The 13948-nt window shown below is 39.3% G+C and overlaps 1 protein-coding gene across 1 annotated transcript in view; it reads right to left on the bottom strand.

The window, feature by feature from the left end:
* The window catches only part of LOC147673429 (uncharacterized), a 138941-nt gene that overhangs the window by 13710 nt on the left and 111283 nt on the right, over positions 1–13948 (bottom strand). Inside the window, exons 7-11 of the mRNA XM_086947291.1 lie at positions 12578–12740; positions 9779–9812; positions 8169–8203; positions 6168–6231; positions 5037–5145 (exon numbers count right to left, since the gene is read on the bottom strand). Coding sequence (XP_086803417.1) covers positions 5037–5145; positions 6168–6231; positions 8169–8203; positions 9779–9812; positions 12578–12740 — 405 coding nt within the window. The remainder of the gene's footprint in view (positions 1–5036; positions 5146–6167; positions 6232–8168; positions 8204–9778; positions 9813–12577; positions 12741–13948) is intronic.

Here is a 13948-nt window from a genome sequence, read left to right as displayed (position 1 = left end):
CCCGAAAGTAATCTTTTCTACAAGCCTTTAACCATCATCTGACATCTGCATTCTAGACACACTTGTAGTCAATTGTATGTCACAATATTGACACAGAAAATGTCCACCTGTGTACATATTTACTCCACAGTATCAAGTACCAAAATATCATTATGGTAAGCATATATAAGAAGCAAGAATTTACTATTTTGTAACTCCACCTCTACTTAACTTGACTGTTTGCTGGCAGTCGAGGTATGTAGTCGGTATGTGTGCAATTATGTATTAAATTTCAATGTTTAGACTCATCCCCCGCAAGCCTGTTCCACCATAGCACCATCTAAAGTTTTTGGAAATATAAAAATCAACAAAAGTAAACAATGTCCCTATCTTTGACAGGACCAACAGTGTGTATAGAGATGACAAGCCTATATGAGCACTCAGTTTCTCAATTTACCTTTGCATCTAAGCAACAGCTTAAATGAAGCCAGGTACTGGCTTTGCTCCATGCCTACTGGAGCTTCAGGCTATTGTTACAAGAGGCCCATGAATCCCAAAAGGACCTGCTAACCCTGACCCTCGCCTCTCATGAATTATGACATCTGAGAAGTTACAGAAGATCTAGCAAGTTTCCACAGAAAATTCATGCACTGAAAGCAAATTTCTGAGGAACTGTGAGGAAGAATGAGAAATGACCATGCGAATAGTACTCAATACTCAGGAGATTTTGATGGCATAACCGGGAATCCTTGTCAATTTTGCACCACCGGAGGTGGCAGAACCATCAATTATCTGTGGGGTGTTTAATGAACGTCCCGCATTAGGCCCCAAGTACGGACTGTTGATCAAGACATTTCTGGATATTTTTTGTTTAACCCGATCCTTCATGTCTACATGAGTACTTACTTTTAATACTTACTTTTTATGTGAATTAATCTGGATGAAATTGTGCAATAATCAGCACGGCTCTTTGAAGAGATGTATACAAATCTTCATATTTGTAAGCTAAAATAGCAACTATCATTTCACAAAACATTCATGATGCATTTTGGAGCTTTTTGTCTTTTTTTGCATGCTTTGATCTAATATCAGGATTTATTTGCGTATGTCGAAGTAACTTTGAAAACCCTGGATCCAAAGTGGAGTGGACATCCTGTGTTGGTCCCTGTTTAGCATAATATCCATATCCGTGTACTGTTATGCTAACAGGCGTTGCAAATTTTGAGTCTGGAATGGGAAGATATTGCTGCAAGACTTTGTATGTGATTGTACTTGTAATGGGGATAAATGAAAAATATCTTAGAGAATTCTAGAAGTATCACCAACATTTTTCCGGCCTCCCAATTGAAAACAATGCTTATGGGGTAATTTATTTCCTACTGTTTTATTTATTTAAGTGTGAATCAAAGACAGTACCTCTAGCAATCTTTTTATTTTTTATTTTATTTTTCGGGAACCTTTATTATTACTTCAAGCAAATACAAGCAAGGGCCTACAACCACCCCGGCCGGCCACTAGTCAAGTCGTAAGTACAGCAAATCAATGTGGGAAAATATAGCAGCTCGGAAACCGGGGTCTAACAAGTGTCCAGGATGTGACTTGTAGTCAAGCGTACTGGCCGAAATTCAGGATTCATGAAGGTTCATTTTACAATAAAGAAAAAACTAAGAATCAATGCCCTACGGTCATACATGGTCCTACAATAACAAGCATGAATCAGGAAATCCGCAAATAGTGCAAATACAATTGAAGTATTGGGGGTAAGGTATACGAGTCAGGATAAATGTGAACACAAACCCGTTCCGTAGCAAAGCTGCACCCCACCCCTCAAAATGAAACATACTGTAGGAAACATGAAAAACGACGACACCAAAAAGGAAGAAAGACAAAAGGGCCATAGAAACAAATAACGGACAAATTAACAAACCCCATCCCCCTACCCCCACCCTGCACCCCTGCAGAAGGCCATGGCCTACCCCCCCCCCAGCAGCGTGTCTGTCGCCCTAAATAAGAGACCCGAAATAGAGAAAAAGAGGAGAAGGAAGAAAAGAAGAATAAAGTGGAGAAGGGCCCTCGATCTTGCCTCCCGGCCCCCCCCCCCGCCCCCGCTCCCAATAAACATCCTAAAAGCAAGATCAGAATAGTCATGGAAAACATTAATCACCGATAGCACCGTCAATAAAATCCCCGCCGAGTGTCCCCCAAATCACCATCAGCCATCAATAAGTCCACTGGATCCTAGACGGTATCACCCCTGGCCTTTTCTATCAGTAGTACCAACATACGTCCACTTATAAATCGGCATACAGAGCGGCGTGGAGGGTCCAAGTGATCCGGGCAGACCTGGCCGTGTTATTACTCCATGGGACTTCAGCAACCAAAACCCAGCCGAATATGTATGGCGGAAATCCGACTGTGTCGGTATCGACCCCGAAAACATCCTCAAGACGGAACACAGTCTCACCATCCAAGGAGAGAGAGTCACACCATCCGGCGAGCGCTGAGACGTCGCCGGGGCAGCCCAAGACATAGATCGGCGTTGTTCCCCCAGCCGCTGATTAGATATGTGCCCCGACGAGTCACTCACATGTACTACAGATCTGTCCAAGGTGATCTCATGAGCCGGGTCTTCCAGCGTCTCCACAAACCTAGGCGTAGCTGGAGCACTCTTCACTGACATAGAGGTGGGCACGTCGGCACTTCCTTGAGATCTAACTGTGCCCGTGTGGAATGGCGGGACAACAATGGCAGCCATCCTTCTTCCCAGGTCCCGGGCGTTACGGATCAGGGTCGCATGCAGGGTCGTTAGAGCAGCCAATATATCTTTGGACATGGGCTTTTTCTCGTGCCGCCAGACCCCTGAACACTCCCGCACGGCAGCTTTTCTATCCGGATGTGGTCTGCGTAAGAGGGTGCCAGCCGCCATCTTAGCTGATCCGGCCTCGTCCTTCTTCACATCACCTCGGGACCGGGCCCCACACCAGGGCGCAACAGGATTCACAGCGAGGACCCAGAAAGTCAAGGCAGGCTTCCCAGAGAAGAGCCACCAAAGGGCTAAACAAAATCTCTGCCGCTCCCCGGGAGCCGCCCGCCGATTCCGGGGGAAGTCCTTAGTTATGCCCGGACACAACACTGGAAAGGGGGCCAAATATCATGCACTCCCCTTGATCCTGCTGTGCCACGCATCCCCATGAGGCACTCCGCTAGATGGACTGGGTCGTCACTGTCGCCATCGGCCCATCAAACCTCCGGTGCCCTCTGGCCGACTCCTCACCTCCACCAATGGCCGCTGTTGTCACAGTCGCGGCCGGCAGTTCTTCTCACTCGACACCCCGGTCCCAGCTCTGTGAGGGCCGCAAAACAGTCGGGGACATTTCTTCGGGTCTGCCGCACGTAGAAGCCTCAGGAGCAAACGGTCAGTAAAAATTTTCCTTCGCCTACTTAAATATGCCGTTACGGCTCAGGATAGTTGCCAGGATGTATGCGCGGGTGAGAGGGCTCACGGAGCCGAGCGTCTATGCAGCCATCTCAGTTGCTAGCTTCGCTCCTCCCACCTCTAGCAATCTTGATAAGTAGGACACCTCATTTGTTTTTTACAAAATACAAAAGACTGTATCATACTTTGTACTCCTTCTTAAACGGCATTGTTTATGTTTAATACTGCATTATATTTGTATATTCTGATATATTTGTTGCTATTTGGTAAAGGTTTTGCATATGAACACATTAAAAAAAGGTAATAATAATTAAAAAGTGATTGTCTTTTCTTTATGTTCCTTTATGGTTTTTGATTGTATGTTTCTTTAGGTTTTTGTATTGTGTGTTTGTTTTGTGATATAATAGTTGCTATTTCTGAAGGCTTTGTATGTAAACCAAGAGATACAAATAAAAGTGACGAATAAAAATATATTATTTTCAAATGAATGTTTAGAACAGTCCATTGATCTATTCTAATTGTGATAAAACGGTGTTAAATTGTATGAGGTGGCACTGTTCACTATCTTTGATGAATGCCATCTCTACTGTTCAAACATAGTTACCACTGGAGATTCTGGATGGTAGGGTGTCAAGCCTAAACCTGGAAGTCCTAGATTGCTGTATCTTGAATCAGTATGAAATACAGGCATCCCCATTGAACCTGGTAAGTGCTTCCATTAGCCAACCCAACAGAATCAGTACAAAGACTAATGGGTCTGTAGGTATGCCCCATACAAAGTATAGTAACATGAAGTAGTAGTGTGTAAGGAACTGTGGTGTTGAAAGCATCCGATATCCAAACAGACACTAATTTGTCATTAAGACAAATGAAAAGGAGAACAAGGTGGGTAATATTATGAGCTTTACACCATTTTAATAATATTAATGAAACATTGCACCTTGTTTGACAAAATAAATATTTTGCTAAATTGCTACATGCTGGAGTGACTGCTTGTCCACTCCAGATCCTCTTTGCTTGAAAGCACTATCCCAACAGTCTCATGTTTGAAGAAAGTGATCGGTCTAGACTGCTCAAGAACTCTACCTCAATTATTCCCGGATAGAGTGATGTTTTTATATTATGCCAAGGCTTTGTGAAATAGACAATTATAATAATGCTAGACTGCAAATTTTGAATGATCACATTCAATAAAGTTATTGAGCATGCACAAAGTTGTTTGTGTGGAATTACGATTTTTCTGACAAAGCTGTGTATGTATGGTTGACCACTTTTCAAATGCAGTTGGGAAATTTATGACTCTCATATTACTTCATTTGTGATCTTTCCATGCAAAACATGCTCTGTAAAAAAAATTCCCATAAAAAAATGAGTTTGTGAATTCTCATTCTAAATCTATTTTTTAGAGGTAATTTTTCTCTCAGAAAAAATATACATTCCTAGATTTCCACAGTTTACTTAAAAAAATCAAAGAACTCTTGAAATTCACAAGTTTACAATGACTATAAAAATCAAGGAATTCGCACAATTTCAATTTTGAATTTTCCATAACCATCCCATAAATATGAAGTGATTCCAGATGAGAATTATCAAGAGAACATTCTTGTTTATTTTGCTTTACCTTAAATTTTTTTTTAATGTCCTTCTCCTCTTTTTCTTCTTTCTTTAATTTCTTTAGGTTTTTCTCATTTGCTTGCTTCATTGCATACAATTCAGCTTCACTTGGTTTCCTAAACAAATATAAGATCCAATGTTTTTTTAAATTATTACTTATTTGTTTAAAAACGGTGTTAAATTAGCAGAATTGAAATACAATTCCTAAAAGCCATTGTGGTAAGGGACCTAATCGCCAAAACAAACTTGTGTCTGTAACAGATGTTTTATGTAATTGCATGTCATTGTAAACCCTAGGCAGACACTGGAAAATGAGGAACCATTTATCAGGAGAAATACAAATGTTTCAGATGTTCATACTGACTAGGATACGGGATTTCAATGATCTGCTGAAGAAGAACTAGTTATTTGACTATGAATCCTCTGCATCGAGCATGTACTGATGTTAGCATCCTGTACTTCTCCAGATCTAGGCTGCATTGAATTCTATAACATAACATGTTGCCCATGTAGGCGTGCATCGAGGGCAGGACATCCATAGATCTAGGAATACATTAAGATCATGGGCAAGTTTGTAGACAAACATTGAGAACAGAAAGATGGGCTGCTCTTGTCCTACATTTGCACATGGTTTACTCCTACTTACCTAGAAACAAAACACACTACATGCTGGGGAATGAGCGAGCTGTTTTAAGACCAACATGCATAGTTAACTGCATTCAGGTGCTTGATTTATAGTCTAAGATGAACTCCTGCATTTAGAAACATATCTACAAAATTTGACAATTCTAGTTTAGGACCGTAACAAATATCATTCAACTTTAGTGCCTTTTAGACATACAGTCTTCAGTTAAATGATCATTCACACTAAAATGAAAATCTTTCAATAAAAGGAAAGTCTGAAATAATTGATGATTAATTTGGAAATTAAAAAAATGTCAGTTGAAAAAAGATTAATTCAGGCATTTAACGATACAGAACATAGACTAAAACTATCTGTTAGAAGTGTGTATAACCACAGTGCGAACTAGACTGATTAGACTAAAGTAGTTAGACTGATTACAACATGCAGACGGTGCCCATTATGAGTAATATTATAATTAGCCAAATATGACTTATAAATTGTGTTGTTTCTTACCTCATTTTAGGAAGTTCCGGTGGCATCGCCTTATTTATCAATTCTATGTCATCATATAATTCCTCTGAAAAGAAAATTGTACATAGACTGATAAGTCTTGAAGAATGCCTGAGATGGGTAGGTTATACTACGCATAAACATAACAAGCTTCACTTAGAGTTTGGTGGAAGCGGGACAGCTGCAAAAAACAAACAGATGTCTGATTCGACAAGCTAACTGTTTCGCTGCTTTATTTAGAGGTGGGGAAGTGGCACGTTTTTGACTAGAGCTCCTCTTTTGTCTCCAGCTGGGCCGTCAGTGATCGTATGACGGACATCTGCCCTATTGAGGTGGATGTTCTGACAAATAATACTTAATTCCTGTTTGGGACCCAAACAGGAAATCAAAAAAATACCCACTTTTCAGAACTTCAGTGCCTTGAAAAGTTCTGTTGCATTGGCAGTGCTGGTGAAGACTGTCTGCTTGGTAGAGATTTGTAAGTATGGTGGGTATTCTTCGGCCAGGTCAGAAGGAGGACATTTCTCTGCTGACCTAACCAAACAGGGAACTCTTAGTGAGGCCCTAAGGCCAAGGTTTTCTATGAATTTGTGTCAGATTTGCATTAACTATTTTGTGGCAGCCCAGACAAAGGATCTATTTTTGGATTTTCAAGTTCACACAAAGCCCAATTTGCATAGCTTTGTAAAGAGAAAACAAAAGTAGGGCAACGTAGCGCATATCGCTGCCTGGTGTGACCTTGTGTCAGGTAACTGTTACATGGGTGGAGTATGGGTGTCCCCTTGATCCACCTATGTATGCAAACCCATATTTACAAAGCTTTGTAAACATGGGCTTAAGCCAAAATGGTGCGCCTATCTGAGGCTTGCATACTGAAGAGAAATATCTTTATTTTTTCCTTGTTACTTCCTCTTTCCATGCATGAGGCATTCTGCAGCCCACAGTGTGCCAGAACAAGGAGAGTTGTGAACTTTGCCATATCTTTGAAAATATAGTGCAGTATTGCTCTCTCCCTTCCATACAAAGCAGCACAGAGCAGCAATGTTCCTTCATCACCTGTGTCCATTGCTCCCCCTGCTAAAGCCAATGAACAATCCCTTGGAATATATTGAGTGAAGATCTGAACATGTCAAATTAAAGATGGGCTCAAACAGTGCAGTATGAATCCCCATTTGGTATAGGCACCTCAAGACAATTTTCAGGAAATCCTTAAATTCTTTTTTCCCGGTAGTCCATGTTGTGAGGAACTTTATTTCATCTACTGCCTTACCTCAATAGGTTGTCAATGACATATATCCTGTTACAGGATAGAGGTCCCTTCTAATAATTCTGAGCCTCATCTTTGGCCAATGTACCCCTCTTGTACTTTCCTGGCCTCCAATATCTTGTTCCTAAAGCTATAATTAATTAGAGCAGTGGTTCTTAAGCTGTGGTCCGTGACTGATTAGAAAGTTCAATAATATTAACAGATTAGATAAAGTATAAATAAATAAAGAAGGTAAATTGAACATTTCAAAATGTGCTGTAAATGTGAAGCAATTTAAATTTGGAGGCAAGAAATTAAGCTGGCGTCCTCAGAATGATTCATGGGACAGTGCAAGTGCATCAAACTGAATATGTTATGGATGATGGGTTGCCTTTATTGAGTTTAGAGAAGCTCCAACCTCCCATTGAAATTAAAATTGTGATTTTTTTATATTTGTTTGTGAATCAAATAAAATATTTCATCATGTGTGTGTTCATTTGTAGTTCAAATTATTGAGATTGCTTAAGCTGGGGTCTCCAGCTTCCAGTACTGACTCAGTGGGGGTCTCGGGATTCCAATAATCATTCAGTGGGGGTCCCTGGATTCCAGTAATGATTAAGTGGGGGTCCACCAAGGTCAAAATGATAAGAACTACTGAACTAAAGTATATCTAGACATGTTACTAAAACTTGAATATCTGTAAAGCTATTTGGCACAATCACTAAATAACACTGTACATAGTTATTTTTTAAACATACCAAATATTCCAACATCGTCATAGACATCTTTTTCTCTAAAATAGTAAAGAAAACATGAATTCAGTTAGTTATTTGTTCACAAATGTTTTGCAGTTTCCCATACATTAATTTACACAATAATTCGTTGTCTAAAATAGTTTATAAATGAATAAGCCAACTTTTGTGGATGTTGCCATCCATAAAATTACCAAACCACACCCCAAAATTAAACTGATAAATCATATTTTAGTCCAGACTGCATCAAAGGTATATACATGAGGTATTGCAATACCTTTCAACAGGATTTGAATTTGTTATTTCAGAACTCTGACTGATAGCTTCTAATTCTAAAGTTGTACAAACTCTCTCCATTTAATTTTGAATCCATTAAATACATTGGATTTAGGATAAATCTAAGGTTCAGATTTTAGGACAATGCTTCAGAGAAATCAGGCTACAGCAGTGGTGGCAATTTGCATTCAGCCTTCACTCGTGAATTACTAAGCATGGTGTAATGGTATTGCAAAGTATTTAATTCCCATTATGGCCTACTTTTATTTATGATAAAAGAGGTCAGCATGAACATTGTTTTGTGGAATGTTGGAGTTTGTACATAGAAGTATTGAATTCAATAGTGTTGTATAAAATGTCTAGCAGAGCTTAGGTATGAAGATTATAAAAATGTGAAAAAAGCCTCCGTTCAAATCATCATTAAAGGACTTTGCGTAATACAGCATCAAAGAACTACCACTTCTAGTGAGTCATTTTGCGTTGATGGACTATGGTTTCCTGCTATGTTCCTGCTATGATCTACTGTTATTCAATAGATTTCTGTAAATAAAGTGCTAGACGCAAATTTATAGGCTGCCATTTTGAATGACGGATTAGGCAAGTACGGGAGACCTGTACGTGAGTATGAAGGGTAATGGTTCCTTTGCTCTAGAGAAAATAAAAACATTTTGCGCATAATATTTCATTGTGTAGTCTTGCTAGAATCTCTTTTTATCTCCAACTTGGGCTTCAGCATAGAGAAATTGGAAGATAATGCAATGCGGACACTTCTTCGAAAGTAATTAACCTTATTTTATATTTGAAAAACAGTGCTGTAGATAAACCCATTTCCATCATTTGCAGCTACTTCACCCAGCTCTTTTGTGTCTTAACTTCAGGAGCAGCTAGGGTCTCCCCTCACCACTTGGGATACTGCAAACACTTCAGCAACACTAGCCCGCTGTTGTCAAGAACTTGAGTCTCTCCTTTGTGTCTACATCATTGCAGCCTATGTTATTGGAAATGGGATGATGCAGACTTCATCTGTTGATCACAAGTACTTTTCAATGTGGCTTCTTGCCAGTAGGAGCATAACCCAGATCCTTCTGGTTTCGGGCAACCAGTGATGGCCATGAAAAACGAAAGCTCACAGCGCCAGGAGAATGGCAGTCACTATCGCGTCTGCCTGATCATGCCACCTAAAGCCCTATCTTCAGTATAAAACATAGAGAAGGATATGATCTCGAGGGCAGTCTTGCATGACCTCTTACGCTATTTTCATTATCCAGAGCAGCACCTATCTCTTGAACTTGGAACTTAAAGGTATATATGTTGAAACTGAAAATAGTAGAAATACTTACATCGATAAGAGGGACCTCTTAGGAACATACCCAACTGCAAGAGAAAGAAGGCAGAGTATATTATATCTACTGGACAGAGGAAATACAACTGAAGTAATGGGGGACATTACATTTTGCCAGATTTATTAACCCCAGATTACAGTAAATAAAAGCATACATAACACAATAAATCTGACCATAAATAATTTAAGACAAATGTAACTGCTTATATTTCTAGATGATTTGTTATGGTTAGTTTTGTAGCTATTATGCAAAATCAACAGAAAACAGTTCTCTTATTCTGGTGCCCTGCATTTAAATCATGGATTTTCCAAAGAAAAGCTATATGTGTTGCATGCCGAATTATATTTTTACACCTTAGTATCATCATTATTTTTATTTTTATTCCATGCCCTTCATTCGGCTTTTTTTCCTTTTGGTTCGTTTCCTATAATTTGGGTAGCAGAGTGGATTTTACATTGAGGAGAATTTGGTATGGTTCGAGTTATCTGGGATACGGGAATTGTCAAGTGGAGGGATTTGAATTATAGTAAGGCTAGAGCTGAATTGGTGGAATAAACTGACAAAGAATTTGATGTGGATGAAGAGGGTTACTGGATCTTCTTTTTAGTACTAAAGTTGGGAAATCAGTTAATAAGATGTTGGTTGTTATATTCAAATTCCATCATTTCACCTATGCGCATGCTCATTAAATTACACCATCTTCCCTATGACCTCATCTGCTCGGCTTTCCATGGAATAGTCATAGTTCCACCTCGAAATCTAAACTTGCTACGCCGGAAAACTCACTACACATAAACTTTGCAAAGCGGTGAATACCATTAGTGAGTATATGTGTTCAAAAATCCAAATTCTGGCAATCAGGCTTAATATTTGAAACCAATTTCTACACACCGAAGCACAACTAAGATGTAGCAAAATATTGGGAATCTGACCCACAACAATTTTCATAAAAACACATAATCAATCAGATTGCACTGCCACATGGGCATGAGAAATTAGAACACCGAGGGCCTCATTTATGGAAAGTGTTGATTCGCTGGTTGAAAACAGCGATGCAACACTTTTCATTGCGCCCTCCTTGCGACACCTTGGATGCGCTGTATTTACAGTACAGCGCTCCATGTCGCAAGGATTAACTAGATACATCAAGGAATCCTGAAATATCTGGTGGAGCAGTAATGACGCATTGGTGGAGAGTGGGCGAGTTCCATGCAAAAGCACCTGCGTAAGTCCTTACACCTGCTGTGAAGCAGGTGTAAGGATTTGACGCAGTGCACTCGTAAAAAGGGAGCAGTGAAATCTCATAGATATCTCTTTGCCACTTCTACAAGCCTTTTTTACAGGAGATGCCCACCCTGCATGCATTATACCTGACGCAGATATAATGCACAGAGTTTATAAAGTGACGCATCTGCCTAGATAAGTCACTTTGCAACTATGGCGCAGTGTAGTGCAATGTTTACGCCGCCGTAGCATCACAAAAAAGTGACACAAAGGCGGCAATGGTCTCATAAATAAGGCCACTCATGTTTCCCTACTGCGAAGAATGCTACTGTGCACAAGCTACATGTACAAGCAAAGCCATCAAATGGCATTATTTCCAATCTAAGTAGTTAATTGAACTCAAGGACGTTCGTTTATACCAAAAGCTAGTGGTTATGAAGTGGTATCATGCATCCATTATGACATTATATATTTGACAGTGTGACATGACATGGTGGCTTCCCCTTCCCCTTTACCTTTCATTTGTCACCTACTTAAGCTTCTTCATTCATCAGCCTGCCACAATGGTTTTTATACCCAAATTGTGCATTTAATAGTGTCAAGAAAGACTGGCAAAAGTAGGAAAAAGGTGGCAAATCTGACCTGCCAACATTTACCAAGGAAAATCGTACAGTATTTACCATACCATGCGGATTTTGGTGCGTTAAACACCAAAATATGCATATATTCCTCACAAACTCGTAATAAGTGTTATTTATCACACCTGGTAAATAAGGTATAATAGAGTATCACCTAAACTTTTAATCAGGCCCTAAGTGTCTCACTAAGAAGGACTTTTCGTCAAGACTTCAACATGTAAAAAGAGATATAACTTAGTTCTGAAGTTTAAATTCCCCCTGGAAATAACTGGAGCTTTGACAGCTGTGTGTGCGGTCTAAACCTAAATTTTTATCAATAGTGAACCAACATATTAATGGGGAGGTATTATTATTGCTACCTTTTCTGAAATACTTTTCAGTAACTTATGCTTTTGTGTCAACTTTACACACTAGCTATTTCTTCAGCACATCAAATGCTAATATTCAGGCTACCTGGGCAAATTTGTCACTTTGGGGCAGATTTACAAGCCCTTTGCACCACTTTTGCGTCATTTATAATATGGGAAAAATGATGCAATAGTGGCACAAGGGGCTTGTAAATCTGCCCCTTTGTTTGTTTGAGTACAGCAGTCAGCGTTTAAAAGGTGAGCAAATAACTTTTCGAACATTTTTGAACGGGTCTGCAAATATTTGATATGCCAAGAGCAGAAATTTTAATATATTTAGGTCATGAGTGCTCAAAACATTTTTTCTAAACTATATATTAGGCAGAAGATGGAGGTTTATGTGGCAAATGTGGCAAATGCCTATTAGCACAGAAAACACCATGGAGTAACCTGTTTCTAGTGGCACTGGACAGAATGTTTGTGTGCATTATCCATTTAAATGGGAACACTAAATTGACGCGCAGCAATACAGTAAATACATTTTCTTTACAGTAAAAGAGTTTCATAAAATATAATCTTTTACGTACATTTCCATCTTATGTTGCGGCACAAGTATTTGTCATGACTTGTATATTGGATCACATCAAGAAAATCTCCTCTTTTGTGCGGTAAATCCTCTTTTCCACATTTCTTGATAATGGCGTTTGGATCAACCATCATTCGACTCAACACCTTAATTTCACCCTCAAACTGCAACAAAATGTCAATAAAGCGCATGAGTTCATTTTATACTAAGTCACTCATCCATTAACACTTAATAAGAGCAGAGGGTTGATCTCCTATCAAGGCCCCTCAACAACTTTCTATATGCTGCTGAAGGTCTAAAAGAAGTGCGAGGTGCGAAACCTGTAGAAAGTGTTGACTTTATGAGCCTTCCACTGTTTTCATGGTCCCTTCTGCTTGGGACAGTAATGCAAAGCCAGACAAACAACTTGACAAAATTCTCTATTTTGATCATATGATCCTAGTTTAAATGCCTCTACATTGGAAATCCTTAGAAGGTATAAATAAGAACACAAATCTATGAGGTAAAATAAATCCTTTAACACACCCACCTGACCTCCCTAGGTCCAGTTGAGGCAATGGCTGTGGTTACCAGAAATATTAAAGTGATTTTCAAGTTTCCTTGTGAAAATTGCTACACAGCATCCATCCATTGTGTCTACGCTGAGCACACCCAGCCAACCCAATATCACAAAAAATTGTGTATGCCTATAGGTGAGGTCAAGAGATGGTGTAGCTGGGAAACAGTATTCCCCTATTGTGATCACCCTTGTTCCTTATATCATTGGTGGAAATTGGGAAAGGTTACATGGGGATGTTGATTGTCTTCTTTTCTGAACAAGGAGTCAATACTTCAATTAATGATCTAAGACATTTCACCGCTTTCCTATTCAAACAATATCTGCGGCAAGTATGGTGGACGCTGCCAGAAGGTAGGTGGTAGTATTGCTTAGAATTTGAGTCTGTGGTAAAATTGTTTATTGGTGATATAGCGCCAGTGTTTGATGCTTTTTCAAACTCTGTATCTGTCTAATGACTTGTTTTTGAAATTACACTTCAGATATATGCAGTTTGGGGTGATGTCTTATAAGTCCTACATAATGTTTAGGAAATTTGTATTATGCCTACAAAATTTGAGATTATATATGTTGTGCGAAATTCTGGAAATGTAATTAATTTTCAAAGATTGTTGTTATCGCTGGAGACTGGTTTGAACAGAAAGATATGCAGGGACCATTTATTCTTCAAACAAACCCCTAGCAATTATCTTGCATGATTTTTGAACCCAATGTATATCCCACGCAACAATGAACCTTTTCTTTAATTTCAAAACATTCTCCCTGCTTCATGGCGCTGACAAATACATCCCTCTTCCAAGGTGTACGTATACTGTT

The sequence above is a fragment of the Lissotriton vulgaris genome, chromosome 12 (genome assembly GCF_964263255.1).
Source record: "Lissotriton vulgaris chromosome 12, aLisVul1.2, whole genome shotgun sequence".
Classification (NCBI taxonomy): Eukaryota; Metazoa; Chordata; class Amphibia; order Caudata; family Salamandridae; genus Lissotriton; species Lissotriton vulgaris.
The sequence above is the reverse complement of the archived record's forward strand: the minus strand, read 5'-3'. Positions and strand labels throughout refer to the sequence as shown.